At 37.7% G+C, this 25,770-nt stretch overlaps 3 protein-coding genes across 4 annotated transcripts in view; 1 reads left to right on the top strand and 2 right to left on the bottom strand.

Moving 5' to 3' along the window:
- The window catches only part of LOC126971096 (coiled-coil domain-containing protein 39), a 36,745-nt gene extending 28,015 nt beyond the window's left edge, over nt 1-8,730 (top strand). For both annotated transcript variants that reach the window (XM_050817229.1, XM_050817231.1), the window contains 7 exons: nt 14-179; nt 1,653-1,800; nt 3,580-3,752; nt 4,443-4,498; nt 6,473-6,591; nt 7,492-7,516; nt 8,180-8,730. In XM_050817229.1, coding sequence (XP_050673186.1) covers nt 14-179; nt 1,653-1,800; nt 3,580-3,752; nt 4,443-4,498; nt 6,473-6,591; nt 7,492-7,516; nt 8,180-8,289 — 797 coding nt within the window. In that variant the 3' untranslated portion in view covers nt 8,290-8,730. The remainder of the gene's footprint in view (nt 1-13; nt 180-1,652; nt 1,801-3,579; nt 3,753-4,442; nt 4,499-6,472; nt 6,592-7,491; nt 7,517-8,179) is intronic.
- Nucleotides 8,731-8,826: 96 nt separating this feature from the next.
- On the bottom strand, nt 8,827-11,584 carry LOC126971117 (ankyrin repeat domain-containing protein 13C-B). The gene has a single exon (XM_050817271.1). The coding sequence runs from the start codon at nt 11,137-11,139 to the stop codon at nt 9,805-9,807; it is 1,335 nt and encodes a 444-aa protein (XP_050673228.1). The 5' UTR covers nt 11,140-11,584; the 3' UTR covers nt 8,827-9,804.
- A 5,165-nt stretch (nt 11,585-16,749) lies between these two features.
- LOC126971299 (uncharacterized) lies at nt 16,750-18,696 on the bottom strand. The gene is made up of 2 exons (XM_050817522.1): nt 18,141-18,696; nt 16,750-16,793 (listed from the first exon to the last, which is right to left on the bottom strand). The coding sequence occupies exons 1-2, from the start codon at nt 18,694-18,696 to the stop codon at nt 16,750-16,752; spliced, it is 600 nt and encodes a 199-aa protein (XP_050673479.1).
- Nucleotides 18,697-25,770: the final 7,074 nt, after the last annotated feature.

Genomic DNA, 25,770 nt, shown 5'->3' with positions numbered 1-25,770 from the left:
ATATGTATTGCAGTGCCCGAGGTACAAGAGCTGAATGAACTCACGCAGCAGTACTACGAGATGCGCGCCGAGGTGAAGCAGCTTTACAGCAGGATCAGCTCGCTGGAACAGTCCGTGAACGAGAGCAGCGAGCAGCTCACCAGGGCCAGTGACAAGTGCAAACAGCTCTCTGCGAGGGAGTCAGTATTTTTCCATACACTTAAAAGTTTATTGAAATATGTTAAACAAGAAATATTTCCATTGATCATCAGTATCATCAGTTCAGCGGGAAGACAAGGCCTCCCCCAAAGATCGCCATGACGGTTGATCCTGTGCTACCCTCATCCAACCTATTCCGGCGATCTTGACCAGATCGTCGGTCCATATTGTGGGGCGGCCTACCAACACTACGTCTTCCGGTACGTGTTCGCTATTCAACGACTTAACTAGCCCGAAGGCCATCTGTACGTCGAGCTATGTGCCCTCCCCACTGCCACTTCTTTTTTTTTCGCAACCATCTGGGCTTTGTCAGTGACTTTAATTCTCCTACGGATTTCCTCATTTCTGATTCGATCTCGCAGGGAACCGCGCGCCGATCATAATACCCATCTCCATTGCCCTCTGAGCGACCATGAGTTTCCTCATAAGGCCCATAGTTAGCGACCACATTTGCGATCCGTATGTCATCACTGCTGGCAAGTGGCAACATACACTGGAATATTTGCATTACGTACAAGTAATAATGTCAGAAATTGTCATTATGACAGATTATGGATTTCTCTTCTTTAATGTATGTATATATGCTCCTTTTTCCGCAATTAAACCACTTAGATGGGTCCATTTTGGATTCAGTGTAGGCTAGTTAGTCCAACCAGATCAGCTCCTTTCAGAAGTTCAGAACATTCCTGAGGTGTTCGCAGAATTCACGGAACGACCTCGTATTCACTAAGGTTTCTGCCCGTTGGCAGTGACCATTTCGTCCTCGGACAGACAACCGCTGCACTTAGGGCTGGCCGTTACACCGATTGTGAAAAGGATCTTATTTAGTGATATGATACCCGTCAGGGTGTCCACCATGTTTCGGGTATCGTGTCTGGCATCGTGTTAGGCAGATAATTCTAAGTGTCAGTTTGGGCTTGCTGTCCCGTTATGTAAAGTCCAAAAATATTATTTTCGTTCAATTGAAGTAACATAGCTTTATTTTTGTGTATAAGGTGTGAAGACTTAGGTCAAAGTGTAACAAGAGACTGTCTTACATCGAACTCGATGTAAGACAATCTCTTGTTACATTGCTGCGACGTTTTACAACTGTAAAACGTCGCAGCAATACGATTTTTAAAAATGTACCCTGGACTCTCCGGCAAGCATCTGCTAAGAAAGCAGAACTACAGAGCTTTACTCGAAGTCAACTTTCCAGAATTTAAGAGAGCAGATCTATGTCTTCAAATTATGATCATTTACAAGACATGGCCTGCTCTTAACGGCAGGCCCAAATTGAGTCACGTAGCATAGTCATATAGCTGGGACTTCTAATAACATAACTAATAGCAGTCCAAACTGTACAATCGCTACGCGACCAAGACCGTCAACTGTCTTTTTTAACTCCACTTCACTTTCTTAAGTCTAACAATGTTCCAAATAATTGTTTTTAATAAATAAGTATATAACCGTAGATCTGAGTGTGAAAGTGAGTTGGAGGCAGCTCAGGAGCGCATACAGCGACAGGAGAGCCGGCTGAGCAACGCGCACGACGTGGTCAGAGCTAACGCGAGACGAGCCAAGAAACTGGTCGAGGGCGGGGACGGCTGGAGGATATTCCAGGTATGGATCCGACCAGATGGACACTGTTCTATCAGGACACCAAAGACATATAGGACATATCATAGACTTTGCTGAGTTTTGTTCGCTTGTGGACTCTTAGTTATGTGGACAAGCCCTTACTTTGTAAGAATATTCGCCTATTTTAGGGTATTTACTGCTATTAATACGTACTTACATAATATAATATAGATACATTACATAATATAATAATAGCAGTATATCCGTGCCTGAACAGCGTGGCGAAATTCGAAAGCCATTGCATCCCCAATACCGGATGAAAGGGATATCGGGAGCATAAAAGAATCAGGGAAAATTTTACGCCTATATAGACATTTTTTATTTGTGATATTATTTAAGTAAACGGAACAAAATTTTTACTTCAAATAAACGGTTAAACCTGTTGCTCAACGGTTTACTTTGGTTTCTACTATAGAGGACATGTATTAGTATCATGTTTCAGCTCTTGTAGCATGTTTAATAATATTTTCAAAAATGGCAATGTTTGATTATCAAATAAAGTGATTGATTCTGCTTTGAATAGGTATAGTGTATTAATTTCACAAAGAAAAATATTGCACCATAAATGATGATCTTCTTTTTCAGCAATTCTTGTATATATAATCTGAATCCCGGAAACGGCTCCAACGATTTTCATAAAATTTAGTATACAGGGGCTTTAAGGGGTGATAAATCGATCTCGATAGGTTTCAATTAAAAAAAATTATATTTATCCGTGTTTTAATGAGAAACAGCTACAATAACATTAGAATACAAAGATAAATTTCGCCACTATATACAGGACTATAAATAGCTCAGATTGGTTGATCCGGAAGGCAGAAGACTCCGGTTCGAATCCAGATGTCCTATTAGTTTTTTTTTGTTCAATGTGCAAAACATTCTTAAAAGTCGTCCGGTTATTTATAATAATGAGTCATTTGAAATAATTTCCTAAAACTAATCCTACACAGTCAAATTGCTAGAGATTGCTACTTTGATACAGACTACGTAGGTACAAACAGGCAGGGTTCGGTCTGAAGGGCGCCGTAGCTAGTGAAGCTACTGAGCAAATGAGACTTAACATCTTCCGTCTCAAGGTGACCAGTGCAATTGTAGTGCCACTCAGAATTTTTGGGTTTTTCAATAATCCAGAGCGGCACTGCATTGTAATGGGTAGGGCGTATCAATTAGCATTAGCTGAACTTGTTGAACCTGTTCGTCTCGTCCTTTATTTTCATAAAAAAAAGGCAGACAAATGAGACATAAAAATACGAACATGAACTTGAATGCCTGCGTAACGTTTTCCCAACGTCACTTACCTTATATATACTAATTATAATAAAACCCCTTTGTTTTGGTTGTATCAAAAATAGGGATCAACCTGTTAATATTCCAAAAAAATATATTTTAGCTAAAATTTATGACCAATAATTGATTGCGTTATAGAAGGTATTGAAAAACGATTTATGTAATTTAGAATATGGAAGAACTTAAAATACATATATAATAGATATATTTAGCACATCACATTATATAAGACTACTGTTCGGAAATTTTCGGAATAATGTTTAATAGTATTGAAGTTATTTGTTAAGCTATAATAATCATCTAGTTTTTAACTACATGAACTTGATACTATACTCAGTTTTGTTTAGACATTTACTTATATTAAGATTACTTTTAGTGTAACTGTAACTGGTTATCCTTAAATAAATAAAATAAAATAGTTTATTGAGAGTACCTATAGACTAGAGATGCATTATACAACCCTTTATTGTTAAGATGTCGTTATGCGTGCGGAACTATACGGAGGCTGCTTGGAGCGCCATGCAGGCCATCTCGGAGGCGTGCGAGAAGAACGCTGCGGCGCCCAGGCTGCGTGCGCTGCTTACCCTCACCGACCTGGTGCAGCACCTGGCGCCGCACCAGCGACGGTTGCACCTGCTTATCAACAGGTACCAGATAACACGCGCAAGAGACGGTGCGACCGGTGAATAAGTTATATGCGTATATATTTGAGGAGGCACACGGACTAGAGGCTCCCGGATGGGACCGGTGAGGCAACGGGCCATGTACATCCGCAACAAACAGGTGTCAAGAGATGCGTTGCCGGTCAAGGTAATGGAGTATGCTCTTTTCTTGAAGGTCCCTAAGAAGTATCGGTTCGGGAAAACAGTAGCCGGCAAAGTAGCTGTGCGCAAATTTCTTCCAAAACGCGTGGTTGTGGAATGCCTTACGCCACGTGATGCAGGTGGTACTTTGCATTTTGAAGTAATGTCCGGTGGTGGAATTCGGCATTTTATATGAAAAAATTAACACTCAATAAACTCACAACATTTGAATAGCGAATATTCTGCCTAACGTTCACAGATACCCGGACGTGGGGTATCATTTACTAAATTTTTTACAGCATTTGTATACATACGCTGTGTCGGAATTGCAAAATGTGTTCATTTATAGCCATTCTGCGTTTATTAATAAACGCAGTTTAAAGTTACTCCAAATTAAATTACTTCTCCCTGTCATGTAATTCTGTAGTGGCAAAGGTAAGATAAAGACAAAAAGTTTTAAATTTGGAATAACTTTACTTCGCGTTTATTAATAACACAGGTTATATCTATTTTATGTATAGTTTTTGTTCGCAGAATTATAAGCGACACAACAGATGGCCAGTCCAAAGAGTCTTATGCTGATATAGATCGTGAGTGGCTTTCATTTATTTATTTTTATGCAATATAATGTCCAACACTGGTGAGGAGTTTTAGTTTAGTTTTAAAACAAGTCAATTTAAAGTTTTGCATCAAGGAGTTTTCATACATAAAACAAAATCGGATACATTTTGTACTTAGAAAGTAAGTAAGTAAGTAAAATCTTTATTTGTTGACTTTAATTTAATCTTTATTAGATATTTATATAGATATTATAATCTATATTAATCATTATAAATGAAAAATGAATGAATTCGTACGCCTAAGCATTGAATTCTCAAAATTCTTTAAATGGTTTATTATATTACAATATTTGCCATAAATCGAATAGGATGTATACGCGTACGATCCGGTTGCCTAGTTTCGTTGTAAAAAGTCCAGTGCAAAAACGCGCCATTTTCTGAAAGTATGTTGAAATAAACATTTAATTCTTTCATTTGTTATTACTTTTACTTGTTACTTTAGTAAATTACTGTGTTACTTTTATTACTTTAGTATTTCCCACAACAGCTGTATTGATAAACGTCGTATGATACACTGGTGTGCACTTTATTGCATAGGTACTTGTGACATTAAAACCCTCGCCTTCAGCTCGGGCTTGCTGATAGCTCGTTTGCAATAAATTACATTCCACACTTCTATTACAATGTACTATTTTGTGACGATTGCTTGCTGTTTTTGTTCAAATAAATTAATCTTATATCATTTACACGTCTAGATAGACAACTGTGAAAACGTCTAAAAAATTGAGGTTGACAGTTCTCTATTTTGAGCAATGCACGCACACTAACACAAAGTGACATACAAATAGCGTGTGTAAGACGTAGCTTGCCACGCACACTTAAGTAATGAACCTAGGCCAGGTTTGTTGTGGTAGTGTTTTCATCGGTTGTCTAGCAGCAACAGGCTCTATCTAGTATCTATTATCGTTATACAATAGATACTATTGTCTAATGAATCTAATGCTCGAAATAACAAATGTTAAATTTGATTTGGCTCCGTTAGAGGGTAAAACACATGTTAGGTGTAATACACATAACATGTGTTAAGTCTTACTTTCGAGAACACCTGACATCATCGAAAAACAATACCCATCCATCTTGAGATCCACATGTAGTAGATTTTATTTCAACCCTTGACTGGCCAAAGTAGGTACATTGTTTTTTCCTAGAACCAGGCTTTCTTTATTCAGAATTTAGAATTAACAGCGACCTCTTGGGTTGCGTCTGATCGCTCTTACCAACTGCGCCAACCGTTGTAACGCATGGTTGTGCATCTTGATATGTCTTGTTTAACTCTCAAGTTGTGGCCCCATCTACCTACAGGATCTACTTTACAGTTGATAACCTACTCAACCCCAATATTTGCATGTTAGGAAGTTGACTTCAGATGTCGCTCTTTCAAATTGATGTATTTAATAATTCATATTGTGTTTTAATTGTTTATTACTGTTTAGTTCTTTAAATTTTTGTGTTTCTTTGTAATATTTTTTGTATTGTAATTTTAAATAAATGTATTTATTGTTTTTGTTCATTAGCTTCGTTCGTTGGCTTCCTATTTCTTAAATATATAAGAAATAATATATATATATGAATGAAAATGGACTTTGTTTGAGGCTCTTTCACGCCTAAACCACTGATCGTATCGACATGAAACTACCACCTTTCGATGCTAAATTTATCCTAGATAGTTTATGGCTACCTATTTTTCGAATTCCAACGTTCCTTCCTTTAAAAATTCGCACAGCGAAGCAGGCAGGAAGTTCTAGTAATAAATGAAAATAGAATGTGCCGCATGACATAAGATGGTCGTTTTGTAACTTGTTCTTATAAAAAAATTAAAAATATTCGGGAACATTTGTATCTATCTGTATGAATGACATGAACAAAAGTGGTCCCTATGATTATTGTTGTTATATTGTTATAGTTGACCTCAATACGTCCCTCACAAGTTTTTTTTTTCCGCAGAGAGCGTATTCTCGACGTCCTCGGAATCCTCCCGCAGCGGCGTGAGCGTCGCCAGTGGCTTCACTAAGCGGCTCTCTGCGTTCCGGAGAACACTCGCGCCCAAAGTGCAAGAACCGGCGGTATTCATTTATAATTATTAAGCTGGCTAAATCACCACATATAGGTATATATAAAGGAAAACAGCGTGAATTGTGTGTGAAGTTGGGCCAATTCGCACTTGGCCAGTACGGTACTAGAAACTATACGCTTAAAAAGGCTTTAAAGACGTCGAATTTCGATAATTAACCCCAGAAACCATAGGTGCGATACTATTTTAAAGTAAAATCCCTCACTTCTGAGATTAATTATATAAATTTAATTTGTTACAATAATTTATGAACGATGCGGGACTTGAACCCGCGCCTGTTCCGTCCGAGCGCTCTTACCAACTGAGCCAACGTTCGAGCGACGCATATATCGTTAATCTTGGTATGTCATGTTCAGCTCTCAGGTTGTGGCTGCATCTACAGAATTAATTTGTATTATTGTTATTTACTTTCGAATTTTGTCACCGTCGCCGGCGATGTATTTTATTTTAGCAATTGAAATGTAATTATTTAGCAAATTTATTGAAAACGTCAAGTTAGCTACACAATTTTGTTCATTTAAAGAGCCACTTACCTGAAATACGACACTCCATCCTGTTTAAGTTCGGATATGCTGTTATTTGGAAAGTTTTCACTGAATACTTTGTCATTGCGTGGCTTTGTATGTAAAGAGCGGGCGAAACACACCTGAACGAAAACTCTGCCTATAGACGCGTAGGCAGAGTTTTTCTTCAGTAATTTTTTGACCGTAATTGTGAGTCTAGTTGTTTATTGGAGGACAAAGATTTCGTGCACTTATGTGTTATTGCGTTGTTTGAAATTCATGATACCTGACCAATACTAATTAAACTATTATATAGTAACTAGGTAACTTTGACCCGACTCTTAATTATTCATATTTTTAACCAAAATATTTGTCTATTTCTGTTTCAGTTGGTCGACGAAATACCTGAGCAAGGTAAAAGTTTTTTTTTTTATTATTACGATAGCTAGGTTTACTTTCTTAGTTTATAGTTTAGAGGATACTCTGGTTAATTATTTCAACTAAAAGATATCGATATATGGGGTTGTTCTTTTTATGGGTAGGTATAGGTATATTTATGTACACCAAAACAATACTTCTACATGTAGTAACAACTATGATGAATATGGAAGTGTACCAAGAATACCTGGCCTGGCTGGTCTGATCTACTGGCATCAACTTCCTCATAGGATAACTTGGCATATCCATTGATAATTGGTATATGTATATTATGTAAAGTCTGTGAGTTTGTAGAGGATAATCTCTGGATCTACTGAACCATTTTTAAAAATTGTGTTACCAGTAGAAAGCCATATTATTAATTGTGAGTGTCAAAGGTTATATATTAACCCAAAAAATAAAAAGTACTTTTGTGGCAGTCGGATTCGGGATTTGTAAAGTAAGTCAAAAGAATAAACGGCCGTACAAAATCATTTCTTACAAATGGTGTCTTAACAATTATAAATATAATACTATAATAGTTTTCTATATATATGCATGTGGGACCGTTGGAACACCAACTTATATGGTTAGTCTTGTAAATATGGATGAGGGTAACTGCTAGTAATATATTATAATAATAATAGTTTTTATTTTCAGCTCGCCGTTCTTCAGTATCTCTGCGAGTCGTGACATTGGGATTCCTAGAGCAGGCACCCGAAAAGCAGCCCTCAACGACAAGTGCTAGGTCGCGGAAATCATTCCGTTAAAGATCTTGTCACAAGAACAACTCAAACTCACCCTATTATGTTGGTTTAACAATTAACTTGAGAATTTAAATGCTCTTTAAATAAGTTGCTTTGGTAATTTTATACTGAGCCACATAATCCAATCATATATCACCTCTGAAACATAGTATTTTTAACTTATATTTTTATGAATTTTTATCATGTTTTTGCTATTTACAAGAACAGAGAAGCATTATATAAAAAAACAATACAATATTATAGTAATTGTTCATTATACTGACATAAAACATATCTTATTTATATCACTGTCACATTATGTTCTCAGACTTCAGATGCTTTGAGAATCTTTTAGAAATATGAGTGTTGTTTTTGTAGTGTATGAGTGCTTAATTATTTTATATTGAAATAATCCTACAAACAGACAAATTTTTTGTCATATTTTATAAATTAAATTTATTATGAAAAATACCTGGTTTTTTATTTTACTATCCAATTATCTAGTAATTTTAGTATCTATCTAATTTCATATTTTATAAAATTATAAATGAAACAATCACAATATTTTAGTGTCAATTTACTAATAATTAAACTAAAACAAAACACTATTACATTTACTTACAGTAAACTTTTTCATATTATGCCATGGAACAAATTGCATTGCATCACACATTGTCTTTCACAGTAACTAAGTTCTATTAAATTTCATTCACAAATAAAAAAGACCTTTAAAAATATGAGGTGGGCTAAGTTATTGTCAATACTTAGAATTTTTACCTAAATCTTTGTGTTGAATTTTCTAAAAGCATAATAATTGTACATTTTTGTCAAACTTCCTCCAAAAATTTGGAAGGCATAAGACAAGATAGCTTATATACATGTGTTTGTATAATACTGTATAAATACTAATCACATTCAAAACTTTGCAGTGAATAGAGATAAAAGTTCAAAAACATTCTAAGATACTGCAAGGAACTATTCCACCACTACAAGATAGACTAAGCAATAGATTTCATTACAATTGAGGCCCTAGGTTATTGTGGTAAATTCATTATGTACATTTAAATTATAATAAAAATTTAAAATATTTTAACATATCTACTGTTAATAAATAAATAATTCATAGATAAATTACAATTTTTAGAACAAAGACAGTGAGCAATAGACTCTGATATACAAATAGATATACACTGTTGATAAAATATTAAAATTTTGAATGATATTTTAACTGAATGGACACAAATTTTACTATAAATTTAATGTATTTAAAATGAGGTCATTCTAACACTGTACTTTAAAAGAGGTACCCAAATTGGACAAAACCCAAGTATCCACTAGTAAAATTTATTCCACATTTAAAACATAATGACTTGAGTATGAACTTCCCATTCCAAACAACATAGGAAACTCAATGGAGAGTAGTGCCTGCACTGGGTATCCACAATTATTATCACTTGTTTTCATCGACCTTTCACACTTCATTGCACCAAAAGATATTGGAAAATCACTAATTTCAAACAGTGTTAGAATATCAAAATGTCATAAGTCAGGGAAACGCAGGGGATCCTCTACATAGTCTTCAGGTATTTCAAATAATTCAAATGGATTGCTTTCACGAAACTCAAACTTCTGGAAGGTTATTTTAGCTGTAACCATTGGTAATATTGGTATTTCTACTTTCACTGGGAATCCTTTTGGCAATTTCATAGCAATAAATTGCCTTAATTTTGCAAAATGTTTGAAAGGTGCAATCACTTCTAGAACATTGAGCAGCATATCCACACTTAAAGGAAAGTCATCACTCATGGCTAGGGTAGCACGGAAATTTCTAGAGGTCTCCTTGTAAACTAACTCTCTGCCTAAACTAGGATATTCTCCTGGAAATGATGATATATAGGAGTTCCAATCCACTCCACGTTCTGGAGGTGGGTTTAATGATGCTCTACGGACTGGCTCACCATTTGGATCTAAATTTTGAGTGTTTCCTCTAGTCCAACTCTCAATAATAGCTTTATTTTTTTGCAAATCATCTACTGACAGATGTTCTCTCCTCTTCCTAGACTCTAGGACTAGTCCAGTTATAGTATAAACATCACTTTTATACAATCCAGCCACAGTTTCTTTTCGGTCTTCTTTAAAAAACCAACCAGATTGAGCCCTAGAGAATGAAATTGCTTTAGTTGACATCTGGGCTGCTAGAATGTCACTAGACATGAGAATGTCTACTTCATCTTCTATTTCATTTTCTGTCTCCTCATAGCGTACTTTTTGGTACACTTTTGCCTTATTATCAAGAACAGTAAGAGAGTCACCAGTTTCTTTGTCACCCTGAAATATGAATGCTAGATCTCCTCTTTCCCATCTCATATCTGTAAAGTCAACTAAAGTTGTGTCCAGTCTGATTCTAGAGCCAGATTTATATATTTTACACACATCTGATGGTAGCACTCTTGAAACTAGGGGGACCCAAGAGTGAAAGTCCCATCTCAATTCCATATAGAAGTCTTGTATTTTATTGAGAGTGTGTATGAGATCAGGCCTCCTTTGTTCCATTTGTTCACGGGCCTGCAGTTTCAATTTTCGGACTAATGACGATATAGTCTGGCGGTCGCCATAGCTAATTGCTTCCGCCAGGGGTGACCATCCTGCCAAATTCTTCACTTTAACAGGAGCACCATGCGCGAGCAATAATTGAATGCATTCTTTACGACCGAGCATAACGGCTAAATGTAAAGCAGAGTTCCCATGCTTATCCTTTACAGTCACATCATGGGAGCGTAATAAAGACGATAGCTTACGAACGTCTCCTACAAAAACGCACTCATGAAGGGGAAACTTCGACACAACTTCTTCGTCAGAATTTGGAAGAGACATATTATTATAGTATTAATCGTTTAACTCATCACCAATAATTGATATAATTGATAAAAATTTAGCAGGAATAAAAAGATAAGATTAGGTTTTCACACAATTATCATCACTCATAAAATATACATTATATGAATTTAATTTTAAAATAGATGTGCAAGACTACATGGCCATATACTGTTATTATTGTTTTGAAGTAGGTATATATGGAATATGTGATTACTAGGACAAAATTTTATTGAATAAACTGTCAGTACCAACTACGCGACTAGGTACCTACCGATTTTAGTGCAATTCTTGAGGTTTGTTTAGTTCAAACCATGTCTATTTTATTCATAGATTTTTGACAGTTCGACGACTGACAAGTCATAGTTATGTCAGGACGTATTAATCGATTTCACTAATTTAAAAAAAATATATAATATTATATTTATTTTCATAAAATAATTAATATTATAGCCGTAAAAATTGTATATGCGTCAAATGGTAACAACCGACCGTCCGTCCGGCCTGGGCCTATGGACTTGCATGATGTACCACAGAGTACCTACCTTATATTAAAACTGAAATGGATGATGTACCCGTTGCCACTAAATAAATAAAAAAAATAGTTCGGCCGCAATTTTGACGCAGTTTGTCAGACTGCCAAAGATAATTTAAACACTACAGTCAAGGCTGCCACTCACAAAGAACGCTCGTGCTAGACACACGCAAAGAGGATGTAAATACTACATCATAACAAGAGGCGGGACAGCCTAAGTGAAAATAGAAATTTAGTTTAGTATAAAACGTGTAATCATTGGACATAAGTTTGAAATAGTATTATTTTTGTGATTCACAATAAATAAGACACGTCCTTCCATAACGAGGCTTTATTCATCTAAGATTACAGTTAACAGATTGCTTACTTAATTATGCCACCACCAAATCTTTATTACTACGATGACCAATTTAAATAGGTTACTACTAAGACACTGTAGCCGTTTAAATGGCTATCTACTTATACTCGTATGTATGGGTAAGTACAAATTTATATTATATACTAACTTATTCCTAGTCATCGTACCCCAGTCGCTGTACTGGTTTCCTATGCCTTAACGGCCGGCGGCGACCCACAGGGGGCGGTGGCGTGACATACGGTGGCGACGAAAGCCGGGGTGATTGTAGAGGTGAGGTGACTACCCTAGAAGATTCTGAATCTTCATTTAACTGACTTCTCCTCTCCTGCACATCTGTTCCCACACCCTCAGCGTTCGATACCACCGTAGGTTTGGTCAGGATTACGTCCTCACCCCCAGTCAAAATGACATCATTAGACTCTGGGCAAATAATACTTGATGGTCGTGCTCTGCGCCTTATTTAATTTATATGTTTTGATACTAACCGACCGTCACCGCTATTAACAAAGTATCTATTTGTACTTTCCCTATCCTCTACAGTTCCCCTATTCCATTTCTCCTGATTACCGTAACCGCGATACCAGACAGGGTCGCCCCCTATAAAATTCCGCTGTGTTCCACCCGCGTTTGTTAGTTGTCTCTCTTGTGCTGTGCGTACTTTACCCTCCAGCGTTTGGTTCTTTCGCAGCAAATCTAGGCGATTCCTCAAGAGCTGACGTTGTAGCAACATCGCTGGACTTTGACCAGTCGTGCTGTGAGGTGTATTCCTATACATAAGCAAAAAGCTCGAATTGTCGGGGATCCAGTGCTCTGTGAACGGCTGGATCACTTGGCGTTGCGTAGAGACGTCGCTTCATTGTGTGTCTTCTACCGCATTTATCACGGGGAGTGTTCCGAAGAGCTGTTTAACCTGATTCCTGCCGCCGAGTTCCACCTTCGCACGACACGCCACAAGTTAGGATATCATCCTCACCATCTGGATGTGTGGTGGTCCTCCACTGTTTAACCTGATTCCTGCCGCCGAATTCCACCTTCGCACGACACGCCACAAGTTAGGATATCATCCTCAACATCTGGATGTGTGGCGGTCCTCCACAGTGCGGTTTTCAAGGAACTTTCTTCCATGTACTACAAAGCTGTGGAATGAGCTTCCTTGTGTGGTGTTTCAGGGACGATACGACATGGGTACCTTCAAAAAAAGCGCGTACACATTCCTTAAAGGCCGGCAACGCTCCTGTGATTCCTCTGGTGTTGCAAGAGATTGTGGGCGGCAGTGATCACTTAACAACAGGTGACCCGTACGCTCGTTTGTCCTCCTATTCCATAAAAAAAAAAGTTTGTAACGCGGCGTCTATATCAACCTTTTCTCTGAGTGCTTTTTTTATTGCCCATTTACACGTCTTCACAGCGTTTTCGGCCGCACCATTAGAAGCTGGATGGTACGTTGGTGAGAAAGATTGTTTGAAACAATTATTTTTCAAAAACTCACTGAATTCCGCACTAGAAAAAGGTGGACCCTGGTCTGAGACTAATTCCGTAGGGAGACCAAACCTTGAGAAAACGGACCTGAGAACTTTAATTACACTGAGCGCATTAGTGCGTGGTATTTCAAATATTTCTAACCATTTACTGTGTGCATCCACTAAAACTAAGAATACTTTATTCTTTATAGGCCCTAAAAAATCAATATGTACTCTAGACCAAGGGTGTGCAGGGAAGGGCCAGGGCGTCGGCCTCCGCGGCGCACGTGATTCCCATCCTATAACCCCACATAATAAATCCTTTCTCCACGTACAGCTCATTCCGTCTTTGGAAGTAAGGTTTCATACTTTCATCATCGCATACTAAGGGCCAACCTGATTGTATATATAACATGAGCCTACTCAAACTAGGATCTTTCGATACCGCCTTACTGACATCGCCATTAGTTATCGGTAAGAACTTTTCGACAAAATTGACGTACGTCGTTTCTTTGATCTTACTATCCTTCTTGTCATAAAAGGCATAAAGGGCATTTATTTTCTCAAAATTGATTCCTTTAGAATTCTTTTTGATGTCATTTCTTATACTACTAGATACTACTACCGCTTCGGAAACAAATGGCGCTCTGAGAGAGAAGAAGCGGCGCAAGAAACTCTCCCAGCATTCTTTTTTTGCGCTCTTTTCAATTAAAATATACAATATTGTACAGTCATTTCTATCGCTATAAAATAATCACAATCTTATCCCAGGCTGTCCGATCATTTTGATATTCAGCAGTGGAGTAATAGGATTTACGACAGAGCCATTTTTTTATAAAACATTTAAATTTATTTATAGATAATGCCTGAACAGTGGCTGGGACTTTATTGTAGAAGTGTATACATTTACCCTTAAAGCTATTATGTATCTTATGAAGCCTACTAGAATTAGTTACAAGCAATCCCTTATTTCTAGTGTTATAATAATGAAAATCACTATTAAGAGCAAAAAGGTGACGATTTTTGTGAACATATATTAAATTTTCATAAATGTACTGACAATAAACAGTCATAATATTTATTTCTTTAAATTTTTCTTTGAGAGACTGTCTATAACCAAACTGATAACAGCACGAACAGCTCTCTTTTGCAGTGCAAACACTATATCAATGTCAGCAGCATGACCCCATAGTAATATACCGTACGTCATGATGCTGTGAAAATAACTGAAGTACACTAATCTAGCGGTCGCAACATTCGTGCATATGCCGCAGAGCTGAGTCTATCTGCTAGATGGGTAATATGTGGACCCCACTGAAGCTTTTTATCTAACGTGATACCCAAGAAGACCGTAGTGTCCACAAGTTCCAATCTCTGGTCATTTATAAGTACGTCGGTTTGTACCTCCGCTGTGTTTGGTGTAATGAACCGTAAACACTTTGTTTTTTTACTGTTTAAGTGCAGATTATTCGTCTCAAACCAACGCACTATCTTTGAGAGTGCATTGCTTACCTCGTCATCAATATCCGCACGTCGCTTCACTTTAAAAATAAGTGAAGTATCATCAGCAAACAATACAATCTCATGGCTATCATCTACCACAAACGGTAGATCGTTAATATATATAAGAAACAAGAAAGGACCGAGAATAGAACCCTGTGGAACACCTATTCCCACAGGTTTACCCGAAGACTGTTTGCCATTTACATCGACTATCTGAACTCTTTCGCTTAAATATGATTTTAACAGATTTAGGGCTCTATTTTTCACTCCATAATGCTTTAGTTTTAGGAGTAAAGTTTCATGGTGGACGCAGTCAAATGTCTTTACTCGGCATCCGGGATAATGCGTCGGCACAATTCTTACCGGACGGAACAAATTCTATTTGGTAGTCATAACCGGTTAATAACACTGCCCATCTTTGTAAGCGTGACGCGGCCATCACCGGAATCCCTACCTTGCTACCTAGTATATAAGTTAAGGGCTTATGATCTGTTCAAAGCACAAACTTCCTACCATTCATCATGATTCGAGATCACTCCTCTAACTGCCACAGTCTGTATTGGCATACTTGGCGTCGATATATCGAGCGACGTTCAGTTCCGTGGTCACTTGGAAGAGAAGGCCAAACTGGCCTCTATAAAGCTTGGTGTACTCAGTAAGGCGAGACACTACTTCACTAAAAGCCACCGCCTGCAACTTTATAAGGCGCAAATTCGGCCTCACATGGAGTACTGTTCTCACCTCTGGGCGGGTGCTCCCCAGTACCAGCTTCTTCCATTTGACCGCATACAACGAAGAGCGGCTCGAATCATCGACGATCAAGTCATCTCTGATCGGCTTGATTATCTAGCATTGCGTAGAGGTGTTGGTTCTCTCTGCATCTTCTACCGCATTTATCACGGGGTGTGCTCAGAGGAGCTGTTCGGGTTGATTCCAGCGGCCGAATTCCACCAACGGACATGACGTGCAAAGTACCATCCGCATCACGTAGACGTCTGGCATTCCACAACCGCGCGTATTCTTCGAAATTTCTTGCCTCGCACAGCCACTTTGTGGAATCAACTACCAGCAGCGGTCTTCCCGAACAGATACGACTTAGGGACCTTCAAGAAAAAAGCATACCTTAAAGGCAGGCAACGCATTTCTTGACACACCTGTTGTTGCGGATGTCCATGGGCGGTTGCCTCACCTCTCCCCATCCCGTGAGCCTCTTGCCCGTTTGCCCCCTCACATATTAAAAAAAAAAATAAAAAAAAAACATATAGGTAATGATGAAATTTGCGCACTCCGTAAACAATAGCGAGTGCTTCCCGGTCGATCTGCGGGTTGGCACGTTCAGCCGCCGTGAGAGAGCGCGAGGCGTACGCGACCAGCCGCTCACCCGCCTCCGTCAGGTGCGACAGTACAGCTCCCACGCCCACGCCGCTCGCGTCCGTCGTCAGGATGACCAGCAGATCTAGAAAATAATGTGCCAATACTTCGCTCGAGCACAATGCCTCCTTCAGTTTTTCAAATGCCGATTGGCAATTATGACACCAATGAAATTTAATATTAAATTTTAATAAATTGTACAATGGCGCCATTATAGTACTAATATTTCTAACAAACCGCCCGTAATACATTACCATGCCTATAAAAGCTCTTAACTCTGTTACGTTCGATGGTGCTGGTGTATTTCTAATGGCTATGACTTTGTCAGGGCACGTGTGTACGCCATTTTGCTAATAACGTATCCCAGATAATTGATCGTATCCTCAAAAAATGCGCATTTCTCCTTCTTCAGTTTCAAACCGTGAGCCTGTAGCCGATCAAATACCTTGTGTAAATTATCGATATGTTCCTTTGTATCGCGTCCGGTTATAAAAATGTCGTCCAGGAATACGCCTACGTACGGTAAATCAACAGATAATTGTTCTAAATGTCTCTGGAAGATGCCCGGACTTGACGCAAGGCCATGTGTGTGTTAATAGCGGTGAATGCCTTTGTATCGTCTAAAACATATTGCGCGTAGGCCTGTGACAGATCTATTTTGCTAAACCTAACTCCTCCATGTAACCGTGCAAGCAAATCCTCAACGCGGGGCAATGGGTAACGGTCCACCAGCAAATTTTTGTTTAACGTTAACTTAAAATCTGCACAAATCCTTATAGTGCCGTCTTTCTTTACGACGGGTACGATAGGAGTAGTCCAATCCGAACGCTCGATGGGGGTGAGCACGCCGTCACTTACCAACTGTTCCAGCGCGCGCTCCACTGGGGCCCGCAGAGAGTACGCCAACGGCCGCGCGCGCATGAACACTGGCCGCGCGCCCTCGCGCAGGCCACCAGCCCGCCTGTGAATCTCCCCAATCCGTCTTCAAACACTTTAGAGTATCTGGAACTGAAATTACAAAAATTGAATTTCTCATTCGAGCTCAGCGAGTTACATTGTGCCTTAGTTATCTGTACATTAAGTTCTATTATCCACTGTCTACCTAGTAACATTGTTTTAGCTCCCTTAATAATAAACAACTCCAATTTCTTTGTTCGATTTCTATACTTAAATACCGGCTTAATCACTCCCACCGGTTGAACGATTTCTCCCGTATAATACCTTAATAATAATTTACTAGGTTTCATTTCTAAATCGCTTAACTGATTTTTATATAGTTCATAACTTATAAACGACACGGCACTGCCTGTGTCGCTTTCCATTTCAACGTCTTTTCCGTGCACATTAATTGTTATTAAAATAGGTTTACACTGCGTTGCTGATAAGGTATAAATATCTACACACGTTACCTCCTCGCTGCCGTCGCTGTCTGACCGTATTGAGGATGGACTGCCGCCATAGTGCGCGGACTGTGGCCCGCCCATCGTGGTGTGATGTACCGCTGCCATGGTACACATCTTCTTCAAGTGCCCCTGTTGGTTACACACCCTACATACGTATCTAGCGAATTTACACGTGATCGTGCTGTGAAGACGTCCACACGCTTTGCACTGCTCCCGTCGCTGCTGATGATTTTGGGGCGGTTTGCCCCAGGCCCGCGTGCCCTTACTGGCCCCTCGCGACGCCCCTGCTCCGCCGGCGCCCGTGTATGCGGCCGCCTGCCGACCCACACTCCACTTGCCATGCCATTCCTTGCCCACTGCCATGGCATGACACTGCGCCGATGCCGTCACTTTCCCATGTACATCTTGTCCCTCTATTACCGCTGCATTTCTTTCCGCTGCTTCAAAGCTCATGGATAAGGTGTATGCTTTTACGAAGCCCAACTTTTCCTCAGCGAACAAACGCTGTCGAATAGCTTCACTCCTGACCCCACACACTAACTGGTCCCTCAAACTTTCTTCTAAACCCTCTCGAAACTCGCATCCGATCGACATTTTTTTAAGTATCGCTACGTAGTCTGCGATGCTCCCACCGTCCTTTTGTTTCCGGTTACGCAACTTGTATCGTTCCGTTAATGGGCTGGGTTTGGGTTGTAAATGTTTTTGCATTATTTCCGCTATTTTAGCAAACGATTTTGATTTTGGTTTATCTGGAGTACATAAATTAACTAGTAATTCGTACCCTTCTGCCCCCATAACGGTAATTAATGTCGGTACTTGCATATCCGCCGGAACGTTATTCACCACAAAGTACTGTTCTAATCTTTCTACATATAAGTTCCAATCATCACTATGCACTTTTAACTCGTTCATTTTACCAATTGACATTATGAAGACTGTTTTATGTGTAAATTGCACACGTAAATTTAGTTTATCTCGACTGAAGAATATCGGGTAGTAGTAAATAAGACACGTCCTTCCATAACGAGGCTTTAATTGTAACTAGCAAAGAGAATACAATCACTACGTTCTGTGAGTAGCGTCAAGTGTGATCTACAATTTTATACATTATGTACCTTTAAGTACATACATCACAGTTTGAAAACGAACAATTGCATGCAACGTAGTGGAATTCGGCTATCTACTTTTTTACAACATTATAGCCGTCATCTATACATACTTCATACAACCTAGTGAATCGCTTTTTTCTTAGAGAGTTTCGCTAGCCTGCGGGCCTACCATGAACTCTTATTGCGATTCAATTGACAACCTAAAATGAACTGCTTTGCTATTTCGTACCACGACGTGATTAGAGCTATCTATTTTAGGTTGACGTCAAATCAACTGATTAAATCGCAATGATGTCAATTGAATCGCAAACTGATTTAGTTCGTTCATTCATTCGTACCATGAGGTAATATTTCAACCGAACTGGATAGCTTATGTGTCAAAGTAAGCGATTTGAAAAGAGTTGCTACTCCCTTAGAGGAAAGTGAATCGTGTTGTTAATAACTTTTAAAAATAGCGGAAACATACACAAAAGGAAAATTTTATAGTTGAAAGATGAGATGAGAATACTTTATTGGACTTTTTTATAGCCTGTTCACAATAACGAATAAAACAAAAATGTGCTCTATGCTCCTGTCAAATCAAACATCAATCAATGGAGGTGCGTTCATAACTCTTAATTTTTACGAAAACACCTAAGCAAACATTTAATTTGTAATTCTATTAAGTATTTAATAAGTACAAAAATTGGCTTAATGGTTTATAATTTGACGCAATAAAGCGCAATTTTAAAATATGTTTTTAGTATTTTCTACGCAAAAAGAAACGCTAAAATCATATAATTTTAGGTTTCGAAACGCAACGCACATGGTTCGAGTAAGAGAGACAAACTTATGCAACGACTGTAGAGCGTTATCTCTTTCTCACACCGCGGACCACAGACAAATTTATTCCGTTCATTCTTCATAAGCGATCCAAACGCCATTCAGTAAAAGGCACTTCATGGTACGAATTTTAGCGATTCAATTCAGGTACCTAAACTGAACTGCATCGGAATCGCATCGCTTCTTAAAAGTTGATGGTAGGCCCTCTGGACACATGAATTTACGTTCGCTGAGTGTTATCTCGCATTTGTTATACCTCGAGTTAAGTAGTGTTAAAAATCCTGATCCTACTTGTGAGCATGCGACATATATATAATTGGCCGTGTGCAAAGCATGGTTCAATTAAGTCAACTCCACAGTACTGGAATGTTTGGACCTGTGGTTTGTTAATAGTCCTACTGTAAGCCAACTTCACCGGGAACTGTAAGCGTTTAAAAGTAAAGGGCAATCCATTTGATATTTAAGATATCCGTGGTATGAATACTATCTTTCCTTATATTTACCAGTCACAGTTTGATGCAGAGTCTCGTACCATACCACACAGTTTCGGCAAGTCAGATTTCGTAATAATATAACTGGTGAACCAATTTTTAATTTAAGACAGTTTAATGGAATTCCTGAAACATTTAATGAATTTATAAATGCATCAAATGTTCATCAGTCATTGTTTCAATAATTGACATGTAAATTTTCTCTTCCACTGGAATAATTTCCGGATGATATTGTTGATAATGTCGTTTTCAAAATTTTTGGATATACTTCATTAATAAGTTGTTCACGTGCTTCAACAACATTACATAACTCATTAGTTTATATTATTTGGCCAGTATTTTTGTTTATTGGATAGCCTTCTCCTATTTGTAAAATCAATTTGTTATTTCTTAAAGTGATAATCCTCACTTCTGGGATTAATTATCCAACTTTAATTTGAAAACAATATAAAATTTGTAGTTTTTCATAAAAATATTTGGCTTATTCATCCCCTGAAAAATAAATTTAAGTGTTTTTATATGGACGACTTCTTTAAGCAAGCATTTATTTCATCTGCCAGCGTCCATTTGGAAATGACAGGAAGCGTTTGATGAAATCACCTGATAGTAAAAACACACCTCACATTACATTCATGTTGTCGCGTAAAGCTTGAAGTGTTCTAATGATTTTTTATGGGCTATCGTGCTTTCGTATCATATATTGGCTTTGCACTGTTTCAATATTTACACCGAAAATTCACAGTCAGCTAGATTTCATGCTTATTTCAAACCAGAATTCGCTGTTTGTCCACCATCCATGAGAGTAGTCGCTATCCCCGATGAGGCCAGGGCGAAAGCAATTTCTTTATTTGCACTAATTTCAGGATAAAATTGATCAAAACTGTTTTCCCGGTTCCACCAGAAGCGTCTAAAAATATTATGCCCCCTTGCTGTTTTGTACATTAATCCATTAGTATATTAATGCCTGTTTTTGACTCTGAATTAATAAGGGTTTGTTGTGTTGGATGTGAAGCCCGAATTCGTCGATATAATAATTTGTTTTTCTTAAAAACTTACTGTTCATTGTATCCAAAGACTTTGGAGATTGAACACCTAGTTGTGCTTACGTTTGCTTAGATATTGCTTAACATTCATCTTTTATCAATATCAAAGCTTTGTTCATTGAAATTATTTTTTTACCGGGTTTTTTCGTCGTAGTTCAGCCAAGATGTCGTCGCTCATATATTTTCGATATCTTAGCCATACTCGATTTGGATTAGAAGGATTATATGTAATTAATATAATTGCAAACAGCACACGAATTTGATTCACTGTTGCCGTTTAGAGTGCATCGTTCATAAGTAACTCCCAATGATTATCGTTTTCTAGTAGACCTAATCTTTGACATGCCTCGCGATGTGTTTCACAAATGTAAGTTTGTCACAATTGATAGTTTTTAGATTTTGAAAAACACGTTGGGCCACGAATAGTGTGCAGAGGTGTTCATTATTGCGTTATTAATAGTTATTAAGTTTATTACTTTTTAACTTATTACGTTATTATGAAACCAGGACCATCTAAAGAGATTAATTTGCCAACGCGGAAAAACCGTCAAAAGGTAAGTATGTAATAACTAAATTTTATTATCTATATATATATAAAAATGAATTGCGGTTCGTTAGTCTCGCTAAGCCTCGAGAATGGCTGGACGAATTTGGCTAATTTTGGTCTTGAATTATTTGTGGAAGTCCAGAGAAGGTTTGAAAGGTGAATAAATATGAAAATGTTCTGAATTAAATAAATACCACAATTTTAGATTCCTTTGATGTGGCCCCCGTCGTTCAGAAATCAAATTGAAAGTATAGTTTAAAAATTAAAATGACCAACTAATTAGAATCTTTACATCTTTCTAACTTTCTCAGGAGGTAAAAAATTAACTTAATTTTAACTTAACTATAGTTGGTAGATTAACTACAGTTGTTAACTATCTATCAGATTATTTTTATTTTATTATGATTCAGCATTGAAAAATGCATACAATGTCAAATTTTCGCCCTTCTACGATCTACAATTATTTTTGTATCGCGATATTTATATTATTCTGTTCCATCCACAGAAAATAGAAATAGGGTTGCAAGTGGCTATCGAATATAATAATTATTGTAGTAAGGCACATTTTATGTACTATTTAATATATGGTAGATCTGAGAATCTATTTTTATTATTATCCCTAAAAAAAATTAGACCGTAACGAGAATTTTTTTTCTTATTACTTTATATGGCAATACAGCGTTTGCTGGGTCAGCTAGTAATATACAGCATGGAACTAACTTCTATGAAATAAATGTAGGTACATACTTGTTAGCATATTTGCTGACGATATACCAAAAAATAACGGAATCCGTGCATTGGTTTTGTCAAAAAGTAGACTTTTCATTTTGCAATTATTATTTTGCAATTTATACGTACTGTGTAGTATTAGTTAACTGGGTCAAGGGTTCAATGAACTTGAATATTTCAATAGTGTCATAAGACAGCCTTGCCGCCAGTGGCGGTTTTCTTTGGCAGCGTACACGTGCCGGCGGTGTCTCTTTGGCGGTCGCGGGCGGCGCGATTCAAAGCAAGCTCGAAATTCGTACGGGCCGGGTAAAGATATCTTCTATCAATAATTAGCTTTCTTTAAAGGGGGTTGTAATCGAAAGACAATAAGTTATTTAAGTTTATTTTAAAATTGTTCTGTAATGATTGTTGTAAAAATACAGTACATCCTATGTATTTATAACTAAACAGCTTCGTGAGCATTGCTAGAAATTTGTACATACTTTTTTTGACATTTATCCACAATACACCGCACAAGGACGTTCATTCCACAGCCTGCTAGGTTGTAGGTGGGAGAAAGTTCTTTGAAAACTAATAAAAAAGTTTATCTTGTAAATAATTTGTTAAAATTAGTAAGATATTCGAAAAGCACAAAAAAGTAGCCATGTTTAGGTATTTGGTGATGGTTGCTAAATAAGTATAAAAAAGTGTCGATAAACTATAATTGTGAGGAATTCCCTATTAAGGAATTATTTTTTCGTTATTTTAAGTGAGCACTGAGCACCACTTTAGTTTATCGCGAGTCTTCTGGGCAAATAGGCTAATTTGTATTTCCAAGTGATTTGATACTTTATGATATTGATATAATGATATTGACACACTTTTTAAAAAAAAAATCTTGTCCAAAATTAGGCATATATAGCATGTGTTATGGGTTGTAAGACAACGATATAGTTAATACAATATACTTACTTAAACATACATAAATACATATAAACATCCATGACTCGGAAACAAACATACATATTCATCATATAAATGCTTGTACCTACCGGGATTCGAACCCGGGACGTAAATGGAAGGGTTCTATGGAGCACGTCATCAAGGAGAAGACAACTTTTATGGCAAAATGATGAAATGATTGACAGCACGGCGGACAGTTTTGTCATACGCGTTAGTGATTCTCAAAGGGAATACTCTGAATTATTTGAAAACGATGAAAAATAAATATGCATGTTATGGTTTATAATAAAGTTTTACTGTTTATTAGTTATTAAGTCTCACTATAGGGCAAAAGCTTTTTCTCGTTACGGACTAATTAGGTTTTTTTGTTTTTTAATTTGGTTTACCGTTTCACTTTTGAAATTGATGAATGATATAAATTAATGCAGCTAATCAATTATGAAATACATGCGGGTGAAGTGGCAGGTAACAAAATCTCTAAATGTATAATAATAATAATCTTTGTATGTTAGACACCTCCAACATACATTACTATGCAGACGACAGCACTGGTGATGCCGTATACCCGTGTATGCCCGAGATAGAGGTCTCTCTCGGGAAATCATCGACCAGTGCCGGGAGAAACTTGTGCCTTCTATCAAGACGAGAAGACTCAAGTTGCGCATTTACCACTAAAATAACCTCATTTGTCGTATCACCGCATTCGATTCCTTCAAATTCGAACACTTCCCTTAAAGCCTTGCCTAGTATCGGAATACTGGGTCTCGGAATCTCGAGCGATTGCCAATTTTGTGGCCATCTGGAGGCAAAGCCAAATTGGCTTCGAAGAAGCTGGGCGTCATTAAAAGAGCACGGCAATACTTCATGCCGGCCCACATTCTAGCTCTCTACAAAGCGCAGATCCGGCCACGCATGCAGTATTGTTGTCATCTCTAGTCTGGCGCACCCCAGTATCAGCTCGATTCATTTGACCGTGTGCAACGCAGAGTAGCTCAAATTGTCGGGGACCCAGTGCTCTGTGAACGGCTGGATCACATGGCGTTGAGTAGAGACGTCGCTTCATTGCGTGTCTTCTATCGCATTTATCACGGCGAATGTTCCGAAGAGCTGTTTAACCTGATTCCTGCCGCTGAATTCCACCTTCGGACGACACGCCACAAGTTAGGATATCATCCCCACCATCTGGATGTGTTACGGTCCTCCACAGTGCTGTTTTCAAGGAACTTTCTTCAACGTACTACAAACCTGTGGAATGTTGTTAGCTGTTATTTGGATGCACAGTGTAGATTCGTCCTATTGTGTTACTCTTGAATACTCGATTATGTCCATCTACTGGCATTCTACGCTTTCAAGAATTAAATTGTTATAACAATAAAATTTATAATTCGTCTTTCTTTCCCACGCCTGAAGTATTATATGTAAATGTTATTAATAAATCGGGTCGCCAATGTTTGTTGTTGTGTACTCCTACTCTACCTAATCTACTCCTTTGAGGATGCCAGCATCCTGTGCAAATGCCATGAGATTATGGGAAGCCTTTAAGGAATTAAGGAGCCTCTCACTAGATTTTTTTAGTAACTGTTTACTCTTGATTCCAATTAATCTTCACTCGACTTCAACCACGGATGAACTGACGAAAAGTCATTGAAATTCGGTTTATATACCATCAAATATCGAAATTTCTAGTACCAGAACACTCTAAAATAATTATATATACATCAATTTAGGTCTTTTAGATCAATTATAACTCTCGTACACATTTTGGAACTTTATAGATCAATCCAGAATTTTAGAATTGTCCATTATAGAATTTTTTGAAGTACATTGCTATTTTTAATAGCTTTTAGATTTCTGAACATATCAATGGTAATTGCAACGGTGAACGCTATTTCAATATCAGAATGGGTTAATGTCTTAATTATATCTGATGTTATAGTATTATGAAGGGATTGCTTGAACCTTCCACCAATTGTACTAGCCTTAAAAATTTATTTCAAAGTTTTAATTTGTTCAATGTATTTTGGGAACCTACTAGAATTACTTCTACAACAGCAACCTGTTTAGATAATATTTTTACAAATGGAACTGGTAGATCGAATTGCCATAACACCTCTATCTGTTTAAATATTAATAATCGCGTTATAAATTCGGATATATAAATTGCAAATGAATTTGATAAATACTTCTCCGAAATCCCGATTATCACGACCAAACCTTTACTCTTCACCAAAAGCAGCGCATGATATGCTTAAATTACACGTACTAGTATCTTCTACTGATTTGAAATTTAAGTATGTTACAGGTAGCGATATAATAAA

This window comes from Leptidea sinapis, chromosome 23, assembly GCF_905404315.1.
Source record: "Leptidea sinapis chromosome 23, ilLepSina1.1, whole genome shotgun sequence".
Classification (NCBI taxonomy): Eukaryota; Metazoa; Arthropoda; class Insecta; order Lepidoptera; family Pieridae; genus Leptidea; species Leptidea sinapis.
This window is presented reverse-complemented; position numbering and strand designations above follow the sequence as displayed.

What these genes read in the sequence shown, in the direction of transcription:
- LOC126971299 (XM_050817522.1), bottom strand. Translation starts at nt 18,696, where the DNA reads ATGTCAATTGGTAAAATGAACGAGTTAAAAGTGCATAGTGATGATTGG. An exon ending in AGTGACGGCATCGGCGCAGT is followed by an intron (nt 16,794 to 18,140) that starts GTCATGCCATGG and finishes GATCGGCTACAG; the next exon opens with GCTCACGGTTTGAAACTGAA.
- LOC126971117 (XM_050817271.1), bottom strand. Translation starts at nt 11,139, where the DNA reads ATGTCTCTTCCAAATTCTGACGAAGAAGTTGTGTCGAAGTTTCCCCTT.